A 24,324-nucleotide genomic window follows, 5' to 3' on the forward strand; every position below is an offset into this window, starting at 1 on the left:
TCCAAGGTTGGAAGATTTTTAAGCTATAGTGCATGTACACTTATGTACTTGAATGCTTTGCTAGCTCCAGATGGGAAACAGAAAATTGTTCCTGCAGCCCAAACCCATTAGGAATCAACAGTCAGCTATTTAGCCACAAAGTCTTTTGTCTGCCAGAGGGGTGTTTGACATTTGAATCGGTTTTGTTCCTGCAACGGTTCACTCTGATTGCACAATGTCGTTACACAAACAGAGAAACAAAGGGTAAATCCCAAATAAATGCATGCGGTTTCAGAGTCTGGTCAAATATTTGATAGACCTTAAAGGCAGGAATGACAAACAGAACCTCCACCACTGATAGGATGTTATTTTATATGTGCAACTTTTGAGACTCACATGTATTTTCCCAAAAACAATGTCGGGAAAACGACTACACTCCACAGGAAAAAACAGAGAAAGGATCACCTCATGCGTTTCATCTGAGTGTTTGACTTTGGTTTTTTTTTTTTTTTTTGGAAACAGACATTTCTGTTTATTCTTGAGGCAGGGCATCAATCTGAACTTCAGACGCGCTACTCTTTCCTCTCGCGCTGACCTAATATTTTCATATTTCTATAAAAGGGAAAGATGAAAGCAGTGGCTATATGCGAAGTGATGCATTTGAAGCGGGGAAATGCCAATCAAATGCACAAACTTTGAAGGATATCATGTAGCCACAGTAAACAACAGTCAGCGGATTGACACAAGTTTAAAGTGTTAAATTGGTGAATATTTTTTTGGAATAACTGTCATGAATTAAAACCACAACTCATGTCAGGAAGCTTTCAACCAAGTCTGCACTCTGCTATAAAAAAACTAATCATAACTAGAACACTCCTGACTATCGGAGCTAGGGTTGGTAAGTTATTTTAGAGCCATTTTTTTCAGAAATCTTAACATCCGATGGGCTAGCGAGATCAAAAAGGAGGTGTTGCTGCTGTAGCTGCTTTGAAGCTAGGGTTGGTAAGTTACTCTTGAAGCACTTTTTTTTTTAAGTAAAAAATCTACTAGCATCCCAAAATATATCAATAAATCAAATGCCCTGACAAATACAATACAAAAATCCAGTATGCGTGGCTTTTGCTGGTTTTATTCAGCAGTTGCCTGCTTGCACGCAATCTGCTAATGAACAGTCTTTCACTGCGGATTTTTGCTCATGTTGTCAGCAAGCTAGCAGTAGAAGAAGTGTTTGTGCTCAGTACATCGCCAACTATGTCAGACCAAAAAGGTTTCCAAGTGCAGCAGTAACCACAACCTGCCGTGGCTGTGTGCTTTGTGCTAATAATTCGGTTCGCTTCTGAACAAGATCTGTGTTTCACCTATTCTTACCAATAACGTTAATTATTTTCTTACATTTGAGTAAGATATAAGGTAGTTGGATATGGTTAACAATGAGACGATCTGCAGTGCTTCACAGTACAGAGTCTCTGTGCCCCTTGTTAAGCAGCTAGCTAACTCAGTAGCATGAAGCACACAGAAAGAAAGAAATAAGCGAGTGACAGTGATAGACCGTCATTTAGGAGCTAACTTTGTAGCACAAAGCACACAGCCCTTGAGCCAAAGAACAGATCCACTGCAGCAGTGACACACGCGTTCAAGAGCTAACCCAGTAACGTTAGCACAAAGCACACAGCCACTGCCTTGTCATGCTAGGAGGCCTTTTCAGACTATGAACATTCATGATGCTAGTTTACTTCTGTTCACGAGATGGTGGCATTTAGCCATTATGTATTTTTTTTTTCCACCAAAAAGAAAAACCCAAACAGATCTCAATGGATTTAGCAACCTGCTAACACATACCTCTCAGGCAGCCAGCGAGAGCTAAGTGAAAGTGTAGTCAGGCAGTGCACATTACATGTGTTTGGGGGGAGTAGCTCTGCAGGAAGGCCTGAAGGGATGGGGTGGGAGTTTTTTGGTTTCTTCCTGGTCTCTCCAGTCCTACAAACCCCAGCTTTTAATAGTCACAACACTTTTTTAGAGATGCATTTGTCTTGTTTTGTGCACAGTGCCTGCATTTGCATTTTGCAGTGAAGGTGTAGCTGAAAAAAGCTGATTGCTGTCAATCTCGTGTCCACAAAAAGAAGTGGTTTGATCAGTTTGCTTGCATTTACTATAAACATTTAAAAAAAAAAACAGACTGGGGTTTACTAGGAAGCAGACGAGGAAGTGTTCACATACTGTTATCGCTGTAAACACAATGGTGGTTTGAGGAAGGTAGATGCTCATTTACATTTGTTTTAGCTGCAGTGAACAGGACCAACTGGTGAATGCATTATTTGGCTGCCAAAGACAAAGCACATTGTCCTGAGAACCAGACTGCTGGGTGGTGTGCAGAATTTGCCTGCTGAAGGTCTCTGGACATTTTTTTCCCTCTCTCTGGAGGGTGTGTGAGTGTGTGAATTCAGCATTTTGATCCCTGAGTGTAATCGAGCGTCTCCTCGCCCGGAGAACCGCTGAGGGATTGAAGCGCGATCAATCACCCCTCTCCGGACCGTCCGGCACATTCGGTTTTTCTTTTTTTTTTTTTTTTTTACATGTGGCTGAGTCCGAGCTGCTCAGTGGCGGGAACGATGAAGAGAGAAGGCGTGGAAAGTTTTCAGAACACACTCGTGACACGCTCGCGTACGAGGCAGGTTGATGATTTTCTGATCACATCAATCTTACACTTGAAGGAATATTCATTTCGGCACTTGTGTGCTTGTGTTCGTGTGTCGTCGGAGCTGCTTGTGTTGGGTTTGCACCGGCTATAAATATATCTTATCTCTATGGGAAAAAAAATACCATAAAATCTGATAATCTGAAGCAGCGCTGTCCCACGAACAATCCTCAGTTGGGTCAACCTTTGTGGTTCACTGTAACAAGCATGCCAACAGAATAATTAGTATGTTTTGACCCCCTCCTACGCCGGTCAAACGAAGGCCTATGGGGCAAAAGTGTTGTTGGCCTGTTTAGCATAAAATGAGTGCATTAATACCCGGAGACTCAATTATTTTGCAAATAGTTTGGTTGACACTGCAGGTTACGACAGGCTGCCGACTTTGAAGACCTTTAGCTGGAGGTAATGGCGGTATTGGCTCTAATTATAGAAAACAGAACATCATGGGTTTACTTGAAATGATGTTTTTTCTTTTTAAAAGAACATCTTTGTGATGATATAAAACACAGAATTTATATCGCCTGTGTGGATGTTTCATGAATCATAAAGGGATTCAAAGAACTGCATTTTGGGTAATTGTATTGAATTTTCTCTTTTCGTCTTGGAGAGGGAATTCTGATTCATCATTGTTATATTCACAACGTGAATGAAGTGACAACACAAGCTCATATTCATTTTTGTTCTCAGAGGAAAATAAGGTCCGCAGAATACAGTTTGAAGGTGGAAAGGTGGCAGGGTCCACCACATGTAAACAAAGTAGAACAATACGAAGTTGTGTGTTGTGTAATCTTTAAAGTCAAAACTAGGAGAGTTGTTAATTTAGTTTATTCAGTCAATTAAGATATTTCTCTTCTGATTAAAATGTCTTCCCGAAAACTACATAATGGCCCTTTAAATTAAGTTAAGCGTTCAAGTGAATTTACAATCATGATACCAGCTCCTGCGTTTCTTCCACCCACATGACACAGACTTCTGACTGCTATGATTTGGTTCAATCCAACCTCTATGTCGGCTCTTCACTCCTGCCCGGGAAAATCCAGACGATTCTCTTTACCCATAATCCCTCTGCTGACTCCTTTCCCCTTTTCTCTCACCTGATTAGAATTTCTGCCGTGGCCTCTGGGATTGGACGATTTCAACATATTTTATTTAACTGCTTTTGTAAGCCCTAATATTCAGCAGCTGTGATCTATGGCTGAATTACAATTTTCAGGGTCAAGGAGGGACCTGGCTGTGGAAACGGGGTGGGTATATACGACTGCTGTGCTGGTGTGTGTATAAATGTGTGTGTGTTGGAGGGGAGGCAAGGAGAGGGGTGGGGGGGTGATGGAAAAAGGAAAAAACAGAGAGAAAAGGGGAAGGAGGAATCTCACGAGTTGTCTTTAAAAATGAATGAGAAAATGGGTAATCCCAGAGTCACAGCATGAAAAGAGGGAAAATCAATATGGCCTCTCAGTTCACTGGGGCCCTCACAAGTCCTTGAGATGAACAAAAAGTTGTGCATTTTGTTGCCACATCCATACGTCTCAATAGAGAACCGAGCGTGTGTTTTGTCTGTGTGTGTGTGTGTGTGTGTGTGTGTGTGTGTGTGTGTACAGTAAGCCTGTCTGATTTTAGGGGTTGCAGTTTTCTGTTTGCAAGGCGGTGGACAGGATGAGCGCGCGGCATTCTAGGGAAAGTTTGCCTCATGATTCGGACCTTGAGTGAATTACGTGAACTAAACGCAATTCACGTCAGCTTGCTCCAACTTTTCCAAACGACTTTAACTTTTAATGAGAAACATCAGAAACCCGGAGTGTTTCATGTGCTGGTGCCATGAGCGCCGAGTGCGTCACTATTTTTATTTTCAGAGAGGGGCGGAGGGACACGAGGGGACATCATACAGGTTCTGTGACCTTTGGGCTCCTGATTCAATTGACCCTGCGCACCAGCCTGAAACAGACCCCACCCCCCTCCCCCTCGTAAGAATCCAATTCCACTTCCTGGCCTATGTGGAGAAAACGTCCACCGAGCTCTGGGATTGGATGCCCTCTCATGAATGTTTAATTGCCACCAACCATCTGAGGCGGAGGTTTCGTAGAGGGGGGGAGTAGGTAACAGGCTGGAGGGGGGTGCCCTTTTTAAAAGACAATGCAAAAACACAATCCTGGCTGCCTCCCCCCTCATCCACCTGCGTGTCTGCGAGGCGAGGTTGCTTCATGGCGAACACACCTTCGCCATCCATCCATCTGTCCATCCACCCATCCATCCCCCACTCAACTACCACACCACCACCCTTCTCCTCTGTGCTGTCATGCTAAGCGATGCCGCCCCCCCCCCACTACCACCACCACCCCACTCCTCTTCTTCTCCCCTCCCCAGTTGATTAGCGAGCTCTTCAGTAGCCTGTCATGGCGGATGTGCTCCATCAAAGCTGATCGACTCCTCGTTTTTCCAGAAAGATGTCGCGGGTTATCAGTGTGCGCTCAGATCTCCGGCTACGGAAGGAGCGTGACTGGCAGGCCGTCTTTTGAAGACAGTGATTCCTCCACTGATGCCTCCCAGTTGGAAATTTAGAATCGTGTCTGCTAAGACACCATATGCAAAGTAAATTACTGTACAGGGGCGAACCCAACTAAACCCTCCTCACTCTGAACGTCCAGGACACTCAGTGCCTCCGAGGCAACCTGGCCTCCTTCGCGCTCACTTTTCCTCTCATTTGTTTCTTACTATCCACCATCCATCTTTGACTTTTCACCGTTTTTCTGCCAGGGTAATCCATTCAACACAAACATTTTGGTAAATTAATTTAATCTCCAACAGCTATGAAAGCACTGCACTGATTGACGTGCAGCGAGGAATTTAACTGAAAGGGCAAAGGGCACATGAACACCGACAAATAAATAAACAGAGGCAAAAAGCTTCAGCTCCAGTTTTCTCCAGCTCCTCATTATCATGCAAATGACATCCCTGGTTACAACTGTATGTCTTTGTAGTGGTGAAGTGTTAATTTCAGTTCAAAGGCTGTGGCAGTATTCTACAGGGAGAGAGATGGAAGGTGAGATGGAGATGAAGATGGAGGGCAGCAGAAGAGGAGGAGGAGGAGGGGTGCCGGATGGTTGAGCCTGGCTCAGCCTAGCTCTGACCTGGCTCTTTGTGTGTTTCGTTTGTCTCCATGACACGAACCGTATCGGAGCGTCTTCTGAAAAAAACAACAGGCAGGCGGCACTGCTATAAGTTTAAACATGTCAGCTGCTGGCTTCACCTTTCCCTCTTCTAAGTGCTTTTTGTGTGTGTTCGGTGACTAAAGGAGGGAAACACAAGCTATGACACGGCATCTCAGTCACTTGGATTCAGAAACTGCTTTAATGACAGATGTTTAACGACACTGACAGAGACCACAAAGTCTTTCAGGGGCAGCTCAGATTCTGATTGGAACAAGATGAACTGTAGATCCCGCCTGGTGGGAAAAAATGAGTCACACGGACATTACGGACAGACACAAACGGATATTTGTGGACACAGATGATTCAACGTAGCCGTTTACACAAAGCACTCCAGCTCCATCTCAACCACAGCGGGACACCTCCTGCTCACACATGCACACAAGCATCCATGTATGTATGTATGTATGACTGCAGCCCTGTGACTTCCTCCGATAAATGGGGGGCATTGTCATTTCTTTGTGAGCACAAACGGCATTAAAAAAAAAAAAAATGGTCGACAGCGCTGATGGGGGTGAAAGAAAAAAACAGATAAAGGGCCAGGGAGAGAAAGAAAGCCATTCTGCTCGGGCTGGTGGCGTGTACAAACGGAGAACATGGCTCCTCTTCTAACAGCCGTACACTAGAGCGTGTGTGTGCCTTTTTATCGGGGGGGCGTCCACCATACGTGTGACGGCGCGAGCAGGCTTTGTGTGTGCGCTGAATCAAACTGTGGAAGAGTCATTGTAGTTCTCTAACAGTGCCATTGTGGGTTTTTCTTGGGTATAGCTGTTGTCGCAGGGCCTCCTTTTAATTTATGTGTGTTGTGTGTTGTGTGTTGTGTGTTGTGTGTGTGTGTGGCAGCATCATGGACACTCCTGGAGATGAAGCGCCCACCCTCCCGTCGTGATCCCACTACTGGGGCTGTTTATCCGGTATAAGGCCCGCCCTTCGCCGGGGGGACAGACAGCTCAAACGATGCTTGTCACAATCCCTCGTCGTCTTAAATGGCTGACAAACATCAGGCTTTTTGTAACGGTGGCGCGTCACAGAGGTTCCTTGGTGAGGAACCTTCTTTTTTTCTTTTACTTTTATGTAAACCCCTTGGCAGGAATGAGAGAGAGCAGGGTTCAAGGGACGCTACTGAGACAGACTGATGCTAAATAATTTCCTCTGATGAGAAAAAAAAAAGAGAGACCAAAACCATTACTGCTATATGATCACTCGTATTATCATTACCAGATCAAGAGAAGATCCAAATGTTGTTCAGGTGGAAATGCTTCAGCACTCAGACTCGGGACGTGGTCGGCGTGGCAAATGAACGGGGGACACCCAAAGACTCGATCCTCTCTCTGGCAAACAGGAGAAGGCAGGGACAGCCTCAAAATCACTTTTCAGACATCAAATAATTAATTGCTCTCCCCTCCCCTGCTGCCCCCCCCCGTTTCGCTCCCCGTGTCTGTATGGAAGACACAGCTCCAGTCACTTAAGGAGGGTTAACACCCGTCTAAATTAAATATTAAAAGGTGTCTGTACCTGCTGCTATTGTTGCCCCTTGGAATAAGATATAACCTATTTTTGACAAGTTTTCATCCTCAGCCTTCTGCGGCGAGACGCTTGTCGAAAACCAAATCAGCGAGGGGGGTAACGTGGGGTGTGTGTGTGGGGTGCATTGATGAATAATCTAGTTCATATTCCAACGACACCCGCCGCTCAGAGAGAGGGAAAGAAAGGGATGAAGAGATGGGCAGGTGGAGGAAGAGGGAGATGGACGGAGGAGGGGAAGATAAAAGCCAGGGGGGGGTTGAAGCGAGGGATGAGCGATGAGGAGAGAAAAAGGGGGGAAAAAAGGAGGGAAAAAAGGGAGGAGTGGCAGATGATAGGCGACGTCTGCCAAGGTATCACATGACAGTGCTCCTGTTTAAATAATAAAACAGGACAGGGGCTCTAAACAAATCGTTATCTTCCCACCTCCATGCATCCTGCCTTCCCTCTGCCCCTCCCTCCCTTTCCCCCGCTTTTAAAAACTTGTTTTAATGCCATTTCTTAATGAACATAATAGCTCGGCGCTAATAATGAAAAGAAAATAAAAACATCTAAAAACGCGGAGGGGCCCCCGAGTTGTCGCCGGCGCTCAATTATTTCCTTGTCAAGTGGGTCTGTTTTTAATGAGGCCCTGTGGGACTGACGTCTGTCAGTCAGCCCTGACTTTTTGACACCATTACAACTTCAAATAGAAGCCGCCGCCACGCTGCCTTCCACCGCTCGCTCGCTAGCTACTGCTCCGCTCATCTGACAGGCTGGGAGGGAGGGAGGGAGGGGAGGAGGAGGAAAGGTGGCAGGAGAGGTAGAGAGAAAGGGGGGGGGGAGCAGGAGGGATGGGGAGGGAGAGAAAGACGGGAGAGATAGAAAGGGGAGAGGAAGAGAAGAGAGCTCATCGGCACGTAGGTAGGCTGCGCACACACACATGCTGCGCGCTGGGTGAAAAAACAATCACTGAGGGTCATTACCAGATGAGGTTTGTCAAACTGCCAGGGATTTCACTCCCCCTTCCTCACCCCCCCTTGCTTCCTTGTTCACTTCCTTCCTTCTCCCTTCCCCTTTTTCTTCCTTCCTTTTTTCATTATTCCCTCACTTTAATGATAAGTCTTGGTGGGTCGGGCCCCGTGTGGGACGGTCGGAGGCACACTATTTTGTTGGCCATTAATTTGAGGCTTTGAAGCAGACGGCGGCGCTGCGGCTGGTGAGGGCCTGTGAAATGGTGGTCTGGGGGGGGGGCCTCACCACCTCGACACCCCTGCATCTTCGAAAAACGAAGAGCGTGGCCCTGAAACAGAATAGCAAATGTCCTCACCAGGAACCACCACGCCGACCGCAGGAGACACATGCACATGACTACTCCCCATCCCTGTGTGTGTGTGTGTGTGTGTGTGTGTGTGTGTGTGTGACACCTCCATGTGTCTCAACTTCTGAAAATTCTCAAAATGTGCTCTTTAAATTTAGATTTTCCAAGACCCCCCCGAAGAATGGCTTTCCCCAGAAGAATTAAAACAGCAGCAAACTCACGCACACGTCTTTTCAAAACACCTGCAAATGTATCACATCGTCAGTCGGCGTACAGATAAACACAGACACAAGGACTGCATCACAACCTTCAGAACTTGACAAGATAATAATAGAAGAAAAAAAAAGTGCAAGTTCTAAAACGAGTTAGATCCATTTATAAGAACAGAAAAAAAATAATCAAGAAAAGAACAGTTGCTGATTCTGAATACCTTTAAAACTTAATAAAACATACAGTTCTAGCACAGAAACTTTAATTGCAAACTCATTTATGCATTTATAAATAAATAGTAACAGAATCACTTGCAATGAGAGCAAAAAAAAAAACCAAACAAACAAACAAACAAAAACTATACATGACGTAGATTTAAATGTTAGTACATACAGTTCCATGTCTATAATTTCTCCACAATGATAGCAATGTTTTAAAAAGTCCTCGGGAATGACAGGTGAGAAGGAGGTGCGAGGGGGATTGTACCAAATGTGGATATTTAAGCATGTTGTAATGAAGAAGAAACCTTTTCTCTGTATTGTGTGTGCCGAGGTCGAAGTCAGGTCCTGTTTTGTATTACAAGATTTTATTTATTCAGTCCAAACTCCCAAATGTTCACATATCCTTTCAGATAATTGAAAATAAACAATTTTGTCCCGATAAAACAAAACAACATCTTGTTGAACTGAACCGAAGTTGAACCGACCTCAACCTTTTTATGTGCATCCTCTCTTTTCAAGGCAGCATTACTCGTCTATTTTGGGCTCTGCTGAGGGTTTTTTTTCTCTCTTTTTTTTTGAAGGAGTATGAACAGCATATCTCATCCGAAGGCACTGTCCTCTGTGCTGTGTGTAAGGGCTACATGACGAACGGGCTGAATCGTCTACTTACAGGAAAACTCATATAGTGTGTGCGTCTACTGTTGGTGTTAATAATAAAAGAACACAGTGCGGGCCTCCACATCACTCACCTGACCCACCTCCAATGCAACATTTAAAAAAAAAAAAAAAAAAAAGATCTATGTATCTGAATCTGCAAAAAAAAAAAAATCCCCAGGCCTTGTTCACTTGGGGGACAGGATGGGCTGCAGAACCGCACCGAAGACGACACCATGAAAAAACAAAACATCATAAAAACATTTTGTTTCTGGAGATGTGAGAGAGAGCCTGACAGTGAGAGGACAAAACTTAGACGAGAGAAGAAGAAGTGGGAGAAGAAGAAGGAAAGAGAAGGTAGAGAGGGATCGGAAGAGAGAAAGAAACAGCAAACAGGAAAGGAGAAAGGAGATGGGGGCAAAAAAAAAAAAAAAGCTCCCTGTCAGGCTTTGGAAACAGTGATTCATGGGGACCATTTGTCCTAATTACAGCAGAACAACGCTTTTGTCGCTATTAATCACGGCTATGTGTGTTTGTATTTGTGTCAGGGGGGCTAGTGAGGGTGCGCGTGTGCGTTTATGTGTGCAGAGGGGGGAGATCAGTGGCCCCGCAGATTGAAATAGATGGCCAGGATGATGGTGAGAAGGATGATGGCTCCGAGGATGAAGACCAGGACGCGATTCTGGATGATCCTGCAGAGAAACAGAGAGAGGGAAAGAGAGAGCGAGAGAGAGATCAGGGAGGGTTCACAGAAGTCATATTGTGTCTACAGAGAAAAGTTAAACACGTCAAACAGTCACATGTTTATGTGCAAACTAAATGACCAGCCATCAACTGGAGGCTTATCATGTTTAATAGCTACCATGAGGTCTGCGTAAATGGTATTTACTGGTATACAACCACTGGCAGGGGAGCGTTAAACACACACACGCAATATTTCCCCAAACGGGCGACACTCGGGCCTAAAATTTCAGACAAATTATTTCTGACTTGCGCACACACACGCGCGCGTGCACACACCCACACAGGCTCAGTAAAAAAAATGTTCATACTGACATGCGTACACAATCCGAACATACAAAACACTTTTATAAACAAGCACGACACATAAACAGACACACACGCACACGGGCTCTAAAACTTTATTTGCACAATAAAGTGGAAAAAGTGGCTCAGTAGTTTCCTGGAGGTAATAAAATCAGTGAATTACTGATGGAATTTGCCATAAAACGACTCACTCTTTTGCACATTTAAATGTTCCCACTGTGACCTAAGTAAACTTGACAAGAGGGGGGCTTTGAACCAAAAAAAAAAAAAAAAAAATCACAAAGCTGCAGCGGAGAGGGAGTGGGTGCCGGTGTGCAGCGGGGTTACGAGCAACTTGTCTCGTGTGTGTGTGTGTGTGTGAGTGTGTGTGTGTTATCTCAAAAAATCCTCCAGAGTTTGTTTCACTGCACAGACGCAGACAAACACACACACATGAACTCCGAACCCTCCGCTGCTCCTGACAAATGAGAGAATTATCACATTTGCTGACATGTGGAGGGGGGTGCAGGAGAGGCCGAGGAGGGGGTGGCGGGGGGCACTGTCCACTTCTCTAAGCAGGAGATGAATAGCCCATGCTGTGGCCATTTATCACTGGGGAGGGAGGGGAAGGGAGGGGGGTACCAGCCGGTTGCTCAGTCACCCTGCTACCCTCTAAAGACCGAGACACACCAGTCGAGCTCACGGCGCTCTTCCTCCGGCTCGGACCTCGACCGGCCACTCGGTTTGAAACCCACGGCTATGGAAGAAAGGGCGTCAGAAATGTAACACCGCAGTGTTGTCATGTATCACAGCGGTGCTTTTATGCTTACGTCTTTGTATTTCCTTTGTGTATTCTTTTTGCAGGAGGAGAGCCTTTTTTTGTCTAGTTTGCAACACCAAGGACTCTCCGGCCGCTCTGGAACACATATTCAAACCAACATCAGTTGCGTATGATACTTTCTGAGCCCATAAACTGATCACTTGTGACGCACCGTGAATGTCTTTTCAGGAACAAGACGCTTTGTCTTCTGCTCTCACCGGACAACACCAGAGAGCTCATTACAACTACTGTTTGTAAGCAGCTCTGCTTTATAAGTAGACAGTTTACCCTTGAATAAACGCATACATTACCATGACAGTGTCAAACTGTATGTAGTAAACCACACTTATGATATATTTTTCATGAACTGCTGCGACAGATTCTGCTGAGGAACATAAAAAAAAAAAACAGCAAAATAGTAAAAGAAGAAAAAAAATCATCATGCTGCTTATGTCATACACCCACATGTCTATGTTTCAGGGATGCTATGATTGGCTGGAGCCAGCTGGGGAGGAGATCCCACTGAAACACTAATCAGAGCATGCTTAGCAAGGCCACGTCTCCCCCTATTAATTGACATTCATTATTTATGATGATTATTTATCCCATCCAAATACCCAGAGGAGGCGCATGGGTGTGTGTGTGTGTGTGTGATAGTGTGTGTGTGTCTGTGCGTGCGGGTGTGTTGGGAGAATCCGGCTCGCTTTTGTGTTGTTTGTTACTCTTTCAGCTGGGGAAAAGAAGGAGGAGGGTGACTCGTAGCCTGGGGGTGTAAAACCGAATAGGAAGTTAGTTTTAGCCTCGCGGATGACGAGCCCTGGGTGCTACGAGAGAGGGAGAAAAAGGGGGGAGGTGTTCGATTCTGTATAAAAAAAAATTGCATTCATTATAAGGAGTCTGATTTGGTAGCAAACAAGGCTGAATAACTTCAAACACCTAAATGTTCAAAGCAGGAGAGTAATATGACAGTGCTGCGTTTTAACAACTTCTTCTCAGGGGACAGATATTTTAGAAAATACTTGCTTTGACCTAAACTGATTTCTCTGTACACCAATCTAACAAAACATGTCTTGAAGTCTAACGTAAAGTAGCTGATCTTATTTGTGGCAACTGGAACGCTTAAACAGAAGCTTGATACAAATTTAGCACTGCCCAGTCAGAAAACTTTGAGCTGCTCGCGGCAGAAATAATATTAAGGGCTAAATTCAATCTCGCTACAACTCAAAACTCTCCAGTGTGCCTTGTCACTTTCTCTCGCTGTGTGCTCAAATCCACTGTGAGTCACAAACGCATCTCTTTCCTAACGCTCGCCATAACTCAAGCGAAACTACGTGATCGTGTGAGGGTTGTGAACCGAGGGTTACCTTTGACCAGAAGCCCTGTAAGCTCGCAAACACACACACACACACACACCCACACACACACACGCACTCATGTAAAGATCCAGCCAGACAGACTGGGAGGAGTTACATGTTGTGCAGTTTGGCTGTCCAGTCATAATACACTTGAGCAATGTTAAAAATCTAAAAGAAATAGTGCCCGTGACACTGTAAAGAGCAACAGTCTTTTCCCTCTGACAGCTTGAGGAGTGAGGATATTAATGTCATCACTCTTCTTTAACCACCACAGAGGTGAGAAGCATGGAAAAATCTCTACTTATGTTACGTTACAGCCCGGGCAGGGGGAATTGTGTGCTTTTTCTGCTACAAACTACGCGGTACAAATCAAGAAACCAAAATAAAAAAGGAAGATATTTTGCTCATCATCCACTCAATCTTTTTTCCACTGGTGTGAAAAGGACAAGGCGACAGATCGTTTTCATAATCCCTTCTCATCTGCATGCTGTCAGATTGTAGATGTAATCTACAGATTTATATTCTTTATCCACTTTTACTCTGAGCTCACTAGTCAAATCAGTGCCAGCAGTTAACGTTTCAATTCCTCCGGCAACAGAAGCAGCTAAAATAAAAGTTACCCCACAAATATAGTACACATGATCCCACCGCACCCCCCACCCTCCAAAAAAAAAGAAAGAAAAAAAAAAAAAAATCCCCAAAATTGGGAGGTAGAGGAGTGAAGAACATGGTTTTCCTCTGCCGTATGGTTGATCCCATCCTGACACGTGGCCAGACAGAACAGAACTTATCAAACCGGATCCATCCTCCAGCTTTGACACTTGACATAGAGGTGGAGGGGTGTGTGTGTGTGTGTGTGTGTGTGGAGGGGAAGGTTTGGGAATGTGTGAGTGATGCACACAGCACACGTACAAGTGTGCAGACCTACATGCTGACCCACAAATACACACCCTTACGCCACACACACACACACACACACACCTTTACCATGCCTACTACTATGATACTATGATCCTAAAGCATTTTCATCCTCCCTCCCCACCACCAAAACAAAAGGACATATAATCAACAAGGGACCAAACAGTCATTGCAATGGTAGAATGTAACTGAGTACATTTACTCAAGTTCTGTATAAGTGTAATTTTGAGGTAACTGTACTTTAATTCAACATTTAATGCTAATGTCTACTTCTACTCCTCTATATTTAAATGACAACATTAGTTACTGGGCATTTGAGTACTTTTACTTTTAGTATTTTAAAGGGTAACTACACCAATTTTCTACAATCAAAGTGTGCTTACAGGTCTTGGTAGGCACGACTGTACATGCAGGAAAAGTAGTATAAAGCTTTTGTGGGTCCCGAGGAAGCTGCATGTAATCAGATAAATTGCCTCCAGTTATGTCACTCAGTGGCTATGTTGCATTCTGGGTAATGTAGGTACATGCAGCTTCCCCTGGAGCCACAAAACGCATTATGCTACTTTTTCACATACGTAGTAGTACTCCCCAAGACTTGTCAACACAATTTAATGTGTAAAATTAGTGGAGTTACCCTTTAAGTATATCTTGATGCTGATATCAGATTACACTCAAGTTGTGTTTTGAATGCAGGACTGAGTATACTGCTACCTCAATAAAACATTTGAGTACTTCTTCCACCTGTGAGTAATAGTAACTGAGCCAGTAACAGCGCATAATACTGGTCATTCTATTGGCTCCTGATATTCCTTCATTGCAGGGAGCCACTCAGCGAATGCCTTACTAGATGGTAATACACAGATATACAGTGCTAATGTTGGAGAGAGACAGAGGGTGAGGGAGAAAGAATCAATGTGATGAGTGGAAAGAGGAGCAAAAAATAAAGCACGCAGGAAGGACGGAAATGGACAATAAAGCAGCTGAGAGTGAAAAAGAAGAAGAGGAGGACTGTGGCGAGTCAGGAATAGAGAGGTGAAACGAAACAGGAAGAGTGAAGAAAGAGAGAGAGAGAGAGAGAGAGAGAGAGAGAGAGAGAGAAGGGAGAGAGAGAAGGGAGAGAGAGAAGTCCGTTTACCCGGGGAGGCAGAGCTAGAGGAAAGGCTCCTCGGAGACAGATGAAAATAATGAGGACTTTTCTGTCAGGAAAGATTTACAAAATCGTACCAGTGTTATTAAAATTTAAAATCTCCCTTTTTTTTTCCCTTTTTCTCCCTTTCCACCCTCTTCCTCCCTCCCTCTTTTCCTCTCCCTGTTTTTTTCCCTCCTCTTCCAGCAGCACAGCCTTATTACCAGCTCTAATGAGCACCGGGATACACCTCAGCTGTGTGTGTGTGTGTGTGTGTGTGTGTGTGTGTTGGGGTCCAGGTCCCCAGTGCCAGCTCCATCAGCGCCCCAGATTCCCCAGTCCCTTCAACGACACACACACACACACACACACACACACACACACACACACACACACACACACACACACACACACACACACACACACACACACACACTGTGTGCACCCACACAAAACACACAAGGGTGGGCACACGGATACACGCTGACACACATGTACACACACACACGTGCACCCCTTTTGATGGCTCTCAGAGGTGGCTGGACATGCAAACACACACACACACACACACACACACACACACACACACACACACACACACACACACACTTTTCAGACAGACAGATAACACCCCCACCCCAAAACAAAAACAGTCTCAGTCAGACAGACATAAGCAGAGTGGCCCAACCCACCTTGAAACACAGACACACAGACACACACACACACACACACACACACACACACACACACACACATAAAAACACACTGTCTCCAGTAAGAACAAACTTAGCTGCAGAGTTGCATCTCTCAGGCCCTCCCCTATCCCTCCTTTTTCCACTAGTAGACCAATAAAATAAAAATCAATGGCTGTCTGAGCCATTCTGGCTCTCCTCCCTCCAAACCCTGGGAATATACAGCATGGGAGAGGGGAGAGGGGGGGGAAGGGAGGAGGAGGGGGAGGGAAGGATCAATGTGTTCACAAATGGTTTGAGTGATGGACATGGAGGTGGAACGCTGGTGGGGGTAAGTCCTAACTAATGCATCGACTTGTTATCACAAACTAATACAAATACATGTTTCACTGCAGAAGCACATGTGCGCGTGTGCACACACGCACGCGCGTGCACACACACAAAGTGGTATTGGTCTGGGGCTCACATGCATACCCATGACACAACAAAAGGTGGAGACAGGCCTGCTATAAATCCAGTTTTGAGTGAAGAAAGGTGAGAAACGTGCGACGCTTCAATCAGGCGACTGAAACGAGGCAGACCAAGGCAGAACGATCCAGAACAATCAGATCGGGTTCACGTTGCTCTGCAGAGATAATGACTTGACCTGTTTGTCGCAGAGATGTGATCCCACCACGCATGTTCTGTCTATTGTCCCCAAGGGGGTGTTAAAGATAAATGATGATTTTGGAAACACACATAAACACACCCACCCACACACACACACACACCCACACACACACACACACACCCACACACACACACACACACACACACACACACACAGCTGGAGAAGGTCTTTAATTGAAACATGTTTACTGTAATTATTCAAAGAAGTCCCCCAACATCATGTAATTCCCCGAAGAAAAACAATGTTTAGGAAGGCGCCCACATCTTAACACTCACACGCTCACTGTACAGTAAACATAAGATCTGTTAGTAACCGTGTACAATAATGTCAGACTGTATACATAAATGTCTTCGTACATAAAATTGGATTCATGTTTTCCTTGCATGTTGCCTAGTTTGCATAAATTCTGTGATCTAAATATACAGAAAAAGACGTAAAACAAAGACAAAACTGGAACTTTCGATCACTGAAACAACTCTAAATCTTTATTACTGGTTTACCTACAGTTTGAGCTTATGTTTGAGTTCCAACTTACAATTATTTGTATTTTTGATTTATAAATCCATTTTACAGTTTATTTATAAATCAAGAGTTATTTCTACAAAAAACATTAAGAAATGTCAATCACCATTTACAACAATGTCTTCTTTTGACCAACAAAGTATCAAAAGTCATACTCAAGTAAAAGTTAAGATATTGTGTTGAAATATGACTTTGTTTAAAGTGAAGGTCACCCATAAAAATAATTCCTGAATACAAATATTATAAGTATCTGATATTGGCTTTACTTTAGTATCAAAAACAAAACTACAAGTAAATTATACTTAGATTTACATGTATGTATATACTGTATACCATAGGTCAACTCATTCAACATTTTCCTGATTATCAAGGTCATTAGTTTTTTTTTTGTTTTTTTTTTTTTTTTTTATTTGACTGCTGACAGAATAATTAAAAAATCTGCTACTTTGGCTCAGATGTAGCATGTAATCTGCAAAGTAACCAGCAATTCAAGTAATCGATTAAATGAAGTGGGGGTAAAAATTACAATGTTTGCCTCCAAAATGTAGCGGAGTGGATGTGCAAAGTAGCAGAAAAATGGAAATATGGAACACAGATTTTGTTTTGTACTGTATATACTGTATTATATTCCCATTGCCTGTATTAATGGACAATAAGCTTAAGACAGGAGAATAAGAATAAGACACAGCTTAAAATTATTTTAAAAAAGAGGAGAAAGAGCAGCAAACTGCCACATCTGAATAGCTGGAACAAGCAACGTTTCCTGGGAATATTACTTAAATGATTAATCGATTATTGAAATGAACCTAGTATATTGACCAATCGATTTCTAATTGTTGCAGCTCTTTTACACGAACACCTCCAGGTATACCTGTTAGTTACCCTTAAATTTATTTGGTGACTGTGGCTTTAAATCTGTTCCACTTTGAAGCCAATGAAACGTACTGTACTATTTTGACAAGTAGCAAATGAACAATAATGGACGGATTTGATTGTTTTCTCAAAATAAAGAACACATTTTCAAACTTAAAGATGCTTCCCATGTATCAAGTAATCCAACAAGCTTGGTATCATATTAGTGTTGAAATTATTGATCTGTAAAGAAAAAGACCTTTTTTTGACCCGTATTGATTAAAAAAAAAACAAAAAACACACAACTGAGAAAACTCACATAAAAGATGGACAGGTTTTTATTTGGAGGACGTGGTCTGAGCAGCGTATTTCATGTCAACCTGATTCTCTCTCTCTCTATCTCTCTCTCTTTCTCCCACTTTACTCCCTCTCTTTCTACCAACTCGATGCAGGAGAAACAGCATCGGGGCTCTACAAGTTCATCCATTTTTTATTTGGCGGCTAACAACCCTGGCCAGCAGCAGCCTAGACTGGGACCCAGTTCTCTCCCAGAAAAAAAAAAAAAAAGAAAAAGTGTTGCAATGAAGAAGAGAGGAGGGGTGGGGGGGGGGAGCAGAAGGAGACATAGCGATGGAGGTAAAAAAGTAGGAGGAAATTCAAGCGTGGGAGGAGAGTGTGTATATGCAAGTTTATGTCGGCGCGAGAAAAGGGAGATGGAGAGGGAAATGGAAAATAGATGGAGTGGGTGAAGGAGAAAGAGAAAGAGAGAATACATTGCAACTGTGTCCGGAATTTTTTTTGGTGAACTTTTTGTTTGCCGGCAGTGATTTTGTTTAGCTGTGGCAGCTTCAGGTGGCTTTGCGAGGCTGCCTGCTTACCTGCCGAGCCCCCGCCCCCCTCCGTCCTCCCGGTGTACCAACTCCTGTGTGTCCTCTTTTTTTGTCTCCTTACACATTCAGTCGCTTCATTCGGCTGAGTTATAGTTATTCTACTTTTTCACCTGATGGTACTTATTTCAGCATTGTTGGAAGGGGCGTGGGGATGTTTACTATTTCTGTTTGTCCAATGTGATTGTCACGGTCTATATTTGAACATGACCTCATTCAAGGCTTCTGTAATCACATCAGTTCCTGCATTGTTTCGATACGTTCCTATGCAATGTCAACAAAAGACAGTTAAGGGAATATAGTCTGAATATTTGACTTGTAGCCTTATAATCATCTGATCATCTTTACTAGTTTTTCAAGAAACAAATACATAATGTGCCATAATATTCTTTTTTACACTTTTTATGTTTTGTGTGTTTTGCTAATGTTGCTAATTTGTTTTATGAGGCATGTCTGTAACATTGTGCTTTGTCAAACTTTGACATGACATAGTTAAATCAATATATAAACATGAACAACAGCACCTAATAAATACAGATAAAACAGAATTAAAAAACAAAATCAAGTAAGGTGAAGCAACCTGCTAACCAGTGGAACAAGCTTCAAGACCACGTCAGGTCTGCTCAAACTGTTAGCTTATTCAAATCAGGGCATTAAACCTGTTAACACAATTTACTGTGGCTTTCCAATAAGTTTGACATAACTTTTCTTCAGTAACTTTTTTTGCTTTTTGATTTTATTGTCCTTTAAATGCACTTTTAACCTTTTCTTAACATATTAACATCTTATTGTAATGCATAGCCATGTCAGTGTAAAGTACCTAGATATACATTTTACTTAAATAAAAGCATTATGAAAAAAAGTTGTTAAAAAACAAAACAAAAAAAAACAAAAGAGTTACAAATAACCAATATCCAACTTTATTCCACCAAAGTCATTTCCATTCGGTATGTTCATTTGTATGTTAAATGTAATTAATACAAAGGAGTCCATATTTGTTTACATAGCTATTGTTTTCCCTTTATGTATTTGGTATATTTTTAAGATATACAAGCAGACAGTTCTATAAGCCATTAATCAGCACTGATCTTTGTTTGCCTCGAGAAATATAGAAATATAGATATAACTGACACCCTCTCTGACTTGGGAATTACAGAATACGCAGATGTGATATTCCCACACCCTGATAACATGACATTCCTCATCATTTCTCCTGTCTGCGAACACAAAATCCCCCTTGTATACATTCTGCGAGGGCCAGGGGCCAGCTGCAGATCCGATTACTGGCCCCAGTGAAAAAGGGCGTAACATTAGCCATTAGAGCCGAAGGCCTCCAAAGCTGTGATGTCCATAAATTTTTATTGTTTGTTCAGGATTGAAATCTCATTAAAGCGCATAAATCATTTGTGCTTACTTTTTGCTAAAGGAGAAAAGGAAACGGAGGAGGAAAGAAGGAAGGAGAAGTGGCGCTGGGGTGGTTGGGGAGCGTAGGACACCTGAGGCAATGGTTAAAGGCATCTGCATGCTTTGTCACTGATACAACAACACAGTGACACAGATCGGGAGGAAAGACACACAGCGTCTATTAATCTAATTACTGCAAGGCTTTTTCTTAACAGAACTTTTTCAAAGTGTGTTTTTATTGTTATTACTTTTAAGGAGAAGAAACTGAAATGTTTTTTTTTCCGTCAGTATTTGTGTCAGGGAAGCACATCCGCAGTCCGACACCTAACCTCAACTCTACTGTTGTGATATTTGACCTGACTGCTTCAAGCTAACTGATGAAATGTTTGGATTCAGTGTAAAAATAGTTATAACACAAAATCATTTCATATAGTTTCTTTGACTGTTCAAACATATAATTTAAAGATGTGATAATTGGGGAAACACAGCACATCTATTTCCTTATCGTGTCTGCTGTCCAATAGTTATTAGTGAAAATGTTTTACACACGCTGGAATCAAAGCATGAAATCTTCACAAGAACTCGTCCCGACAGTTTCATTTTGTGAGGTCTGCTCAAAACAAAACCATTCATCAGATAAACGCTTGAAACTCTTTGGGCCCCGAAACGACGTCTGTTTAGGATTCCACGACAAAGAAGCGATGAGGATATTAGTGTTTATGTCTGAGTCTCTTTTATTAACTGGTAAGGAAGCTCCTCCGCGTGGTGTTTGTTTGCCATTTTAAATCAACTCTCCAAATATTTGCTTCAAGTCCCGTGTGGTTTTAACTCTGCATCCTGTGTGTCTCCAGATACACATGATGTTGCAAGATTGCCCACCAGCATGCAAACAAACACATATACGCACTGAACATACGCGTACACACGTGTACACGCACACACACACACACTCACACACATACACACACACAAACACACACACACACACACACACACACACACACACACCCACCCACACAAGCTGACCCACTTCTTATACGAATGTGCAAAGAGCCTGCACTGGCCGATCCTGGCCACATTTTGCCTGCAAACATTCCTATACATGCGAGTTAAAAAAAACAAAACATTATCCCTCTGTAATTTATCTACTTTCTATGACAAAGTTTGCATCTTTGCTAAGTATAAATGGAAAAAAAAATACTGGTTTAAAGATCCATTACCTATAAGCAGAATATTTACTTTAAAGGACTGAAGGTTTGTAACAGTTTGCACTGTCAGATGTTCTTTTTCATGGATGTTAATCCATTCAATGAAGCAGCAACACAACAAGTCCTGTTTTTTTTTTTTTTTTTTTTTTTTTTTATCTTTCATGGTGATTCTCTGGATTTCAAATGATGCTGATGCATATTACAAAAAGTTTGAAAACAGAAATGTTGTCTGATGCTTTATTTCGGGTTACTACTGGAATAGCTACATCAATATTTTCCCCCTCAACCTGAAACACACTGTTTTACTTCCGTAAATCAAGCCACCTCCTTCCAGAATACCCAGTCTGCTCTGAGTGGTCAGCTCACACATGCCTGAACCAGTGCCACTGATAAAAACAGAGCAGCTGCGCTGAATCAGTTCTTCCGTGCCAAACTAGCAGCTAGACTTAGATTATGCAAATGTGTGACACATAGTGTGATGTCACCAGGTCCCAGAGTTAAAGACAAAACTATTGACGAGGCGTTTCAGGAGCAGTGCATTCTGTGGGAGAGAGGTGCTCCTGTTGGTGTGGACTGAGACTTATTTAACTTTTATATGCACAGGAACATATATAGCACACTAAAGAAAGAAGAGACAGAAGATGCAGTAACTTTCCCCTAACTGTTCATGTTCTAGATAGATTATTGTGAAACATATATTGTAATTCGGCTTGAGAAAAAAAATCAACAGCGTGAAGCTCTGTAGCCCATGAAGAATTGTGCAAGTTACTCCAAAGAAAAACCTTCTGATTGACCCTGTTTTCCACAATATTATGCAAACAATTTCACAGTGTTATCAGTTCGAATTATCACCATGCTGATCCAAGAATCTAACCAACATCAACCTGAACAGTCAAAGTAGTAGCAAATTTATAACAAAATGTTCAATGATGAGCTGTGTAAGATACTTTTTGGAGAACTAAATGTTCTTTTGGGTCAAAATAAGGTCACTGAAAACACTTCAGCTGTTCAGATGGTAGGGGCACCATACTGTCTTCTTGTGCTCTCTTTGAGAAACAGAGCTGGAGCTATAGAGACTTCCACAACTAGTGAAATGGGGAATGAATTGGAAGGCTAACTCCTCCTCATTTGATGTTGTCAATGCAGTTTCAGTCTTCCAGAGATCAGACATCTAGGACAGCCTAAAGTCTACCAGTACAGAATGTGACTAAAACCAGCTTCCTCTGTTGGTATCCAGAGATTAAAAAACACATTGTTGGACAGACTGCAGACAACTGAGCTTGGATTTCATGTCAGGGCCACAGGTGAGCAAGAGAAGGAACCATTTCTTGAACTTGACCTCATGACCGTCAGGCCACTCTTGGCCCCTGCTCTGTCCTGCGGGTATGAAAGGACTAAGCCAGCCAAAGGTCACAGTGTCAGACCATACTTGCATGTGTGTAAAAGATTGTGTAAGGGCAACTTTGCACGTGTGTGTGTCCGCAGTGAGCGAGTGTTCGGTAAAACGTGTGAAAACTACAGGAGCGCGTCTGACAATCTGGTGCGAAATAACACAGAACAATTAAGGATTATGTGAACCGTCGGGTAAATCTTGTTTGGACACGCAGGTACAGATCACTTTATCCAGCAGGTAAGCAGAGCAGAAAGAGCGGGGGAGAGCGAGAGAGGGGGAGACTGGGAGAGAGAGAATGTAGGGGTATAATGTCATCCCACAACCCCCCATTTGACACTACAAGGGAGGCTTTAGTCAGTCTAAATAATCCATGCTGTTCCATTAAATTTGCAGACTAGCTTCCCTAGTCCATGTGTCTAAGCCGAGAGAGCCTGAGAGAGAGGTAAGAGGGGAGGGGTCGAGCTGAGAGAGACGAGAAAGGGAAGTTAGATAATGGCTCAGAATAAACTCACGCAGCGACCTTTTACATGGAAGAAATAGCCAGTTAAACCAGAGAATTAGATGTCCAGAATGAAGATAAGATGTGGTTTATAAAAGAGAATAAGACAGATAGGGAGATGGCGCAAGTGTGCACACCCAGCCCTTTGAGTGACCTTGATTTGCTCATGATTGCCTGCCTCATCGCCAAATCTCTCCCCCTTCCCTAACCCGTGAAAAACAACCACTCGCACTGTGTGGGGGAAGCCACCAGTGTGACGGGGATTGTTGCAGTAACAGCGTTATTGACTTGTTGCTCAGGCTACATTTGCTTAGTGCTCTGGAGGCCCAATCAATAGACTCTGGGCTCTGAAGCCCCGCTAATCAGGGCCTGCAGCCATGCAGGGTCAAGCCTTCTGCAAAAAAAAAAAAAAAGTCCGAAAAAGAAATGAGGAGAAAGAAGAGGAAGACTACAGTGAAGACGCCAATAAACGGGGAAAATAAAGGGGTAACAGAAAGACAGAAAGAACTCTGAGGGCTGATAATGACTGAGCTAATCGACCAAGAATTCTCCTTTAACTCATTTTCTCTCTCTTCCACTGCGAGAGGTAAACTGATGTGGCAGTCTCTCCTTCTCTTCCTCGGCAGCAGTGTGGGCGTCAGGCACCACGAGAGATGCAGATTGCTGCTTCACCTCTGCTTTCCTGTGAACCACAGTTCAAAAGTCAAGGGGCATCCGGGCTGCTCTGGGACTTTCGGAAATGCAAGAGCCAATCCATATTTGCAGATTCCAGTTGTGAGCTCTCAAGAGGATCCGCACTGCTTAACACTGATATAGAGGGAGTTAATCTGAAGCATGTTAACATGATTATGCACATGCTCAGTGTTGTGAACATCAAAAGGCACGATACTCCCTCTGACTTTGGGACATTTGCATCGAGACAAATGACTGTGTTCTTTTTGTTCGTGGTCGAGTTGATGCACCTGGTCACAGCGGTCCCCGCACTGCACATGAAGTCCCTCGAATGGCCTCCATCTGTACCCTTACGTTCTGCACATCACAAGCCCACCACAGAATGCTATGGGAAATTCATGGGGGAACTGTCCATCAAATATTAACGATCAAGCCGAGCGATGTGGGTTTTCATTCTGTTTTTTTCCCCCTGGTATCTGTGGTCACTGCCGCTC

General features: G+C 43.3%; 1 protein-coding gene across 4 annotated transcripts in view; it reads right to left on the reverse strand.

Annotated features, from left to right (window-relative positions):
- Positions 1 to 5,990: 5,990 nt before the first annotated feature.
- vti1a (vesicle transport through interaction with t-SNAREs 1A) overlaps positions 5,991 to 24,324 on the reverse strand; it is a 126,977-nt gene continuing 108,643 nt past the window's right edge. For all 4 annotated transcript variants that reach the window (XM_037081316.1, XM_037081318.1, XM_037081315.1 and 1 more), the window contains one exon: positions 5,991 to 10,478. In XM_037081316.1, coding sequence (XP_036937211.1) covers positions 10,385 to 10,478 — 94 coding nt within the window. In that variant the 3' untranslated portion in view covers positions 5,991 to 10,384. The remainder of the gene's footprint in view (positions 10,479 to 24,324) is intronic.

This window comes from Acanthopagrus latus, chromosome 20 (genome assembly GCF_904848185.1).
Source record: "Acanthopagrus latus isolate v.2019 chromosome 20, fAcaLat1.1, whole genome shotgun sequence".
Taxonomy (NCBI): domain Eukaryota; kingdom Metazoa; phylum Chordata; class Actinopteri; order Spariformes; family Sparidae; genus Acanthopagrus; species Acanthopagrus latus.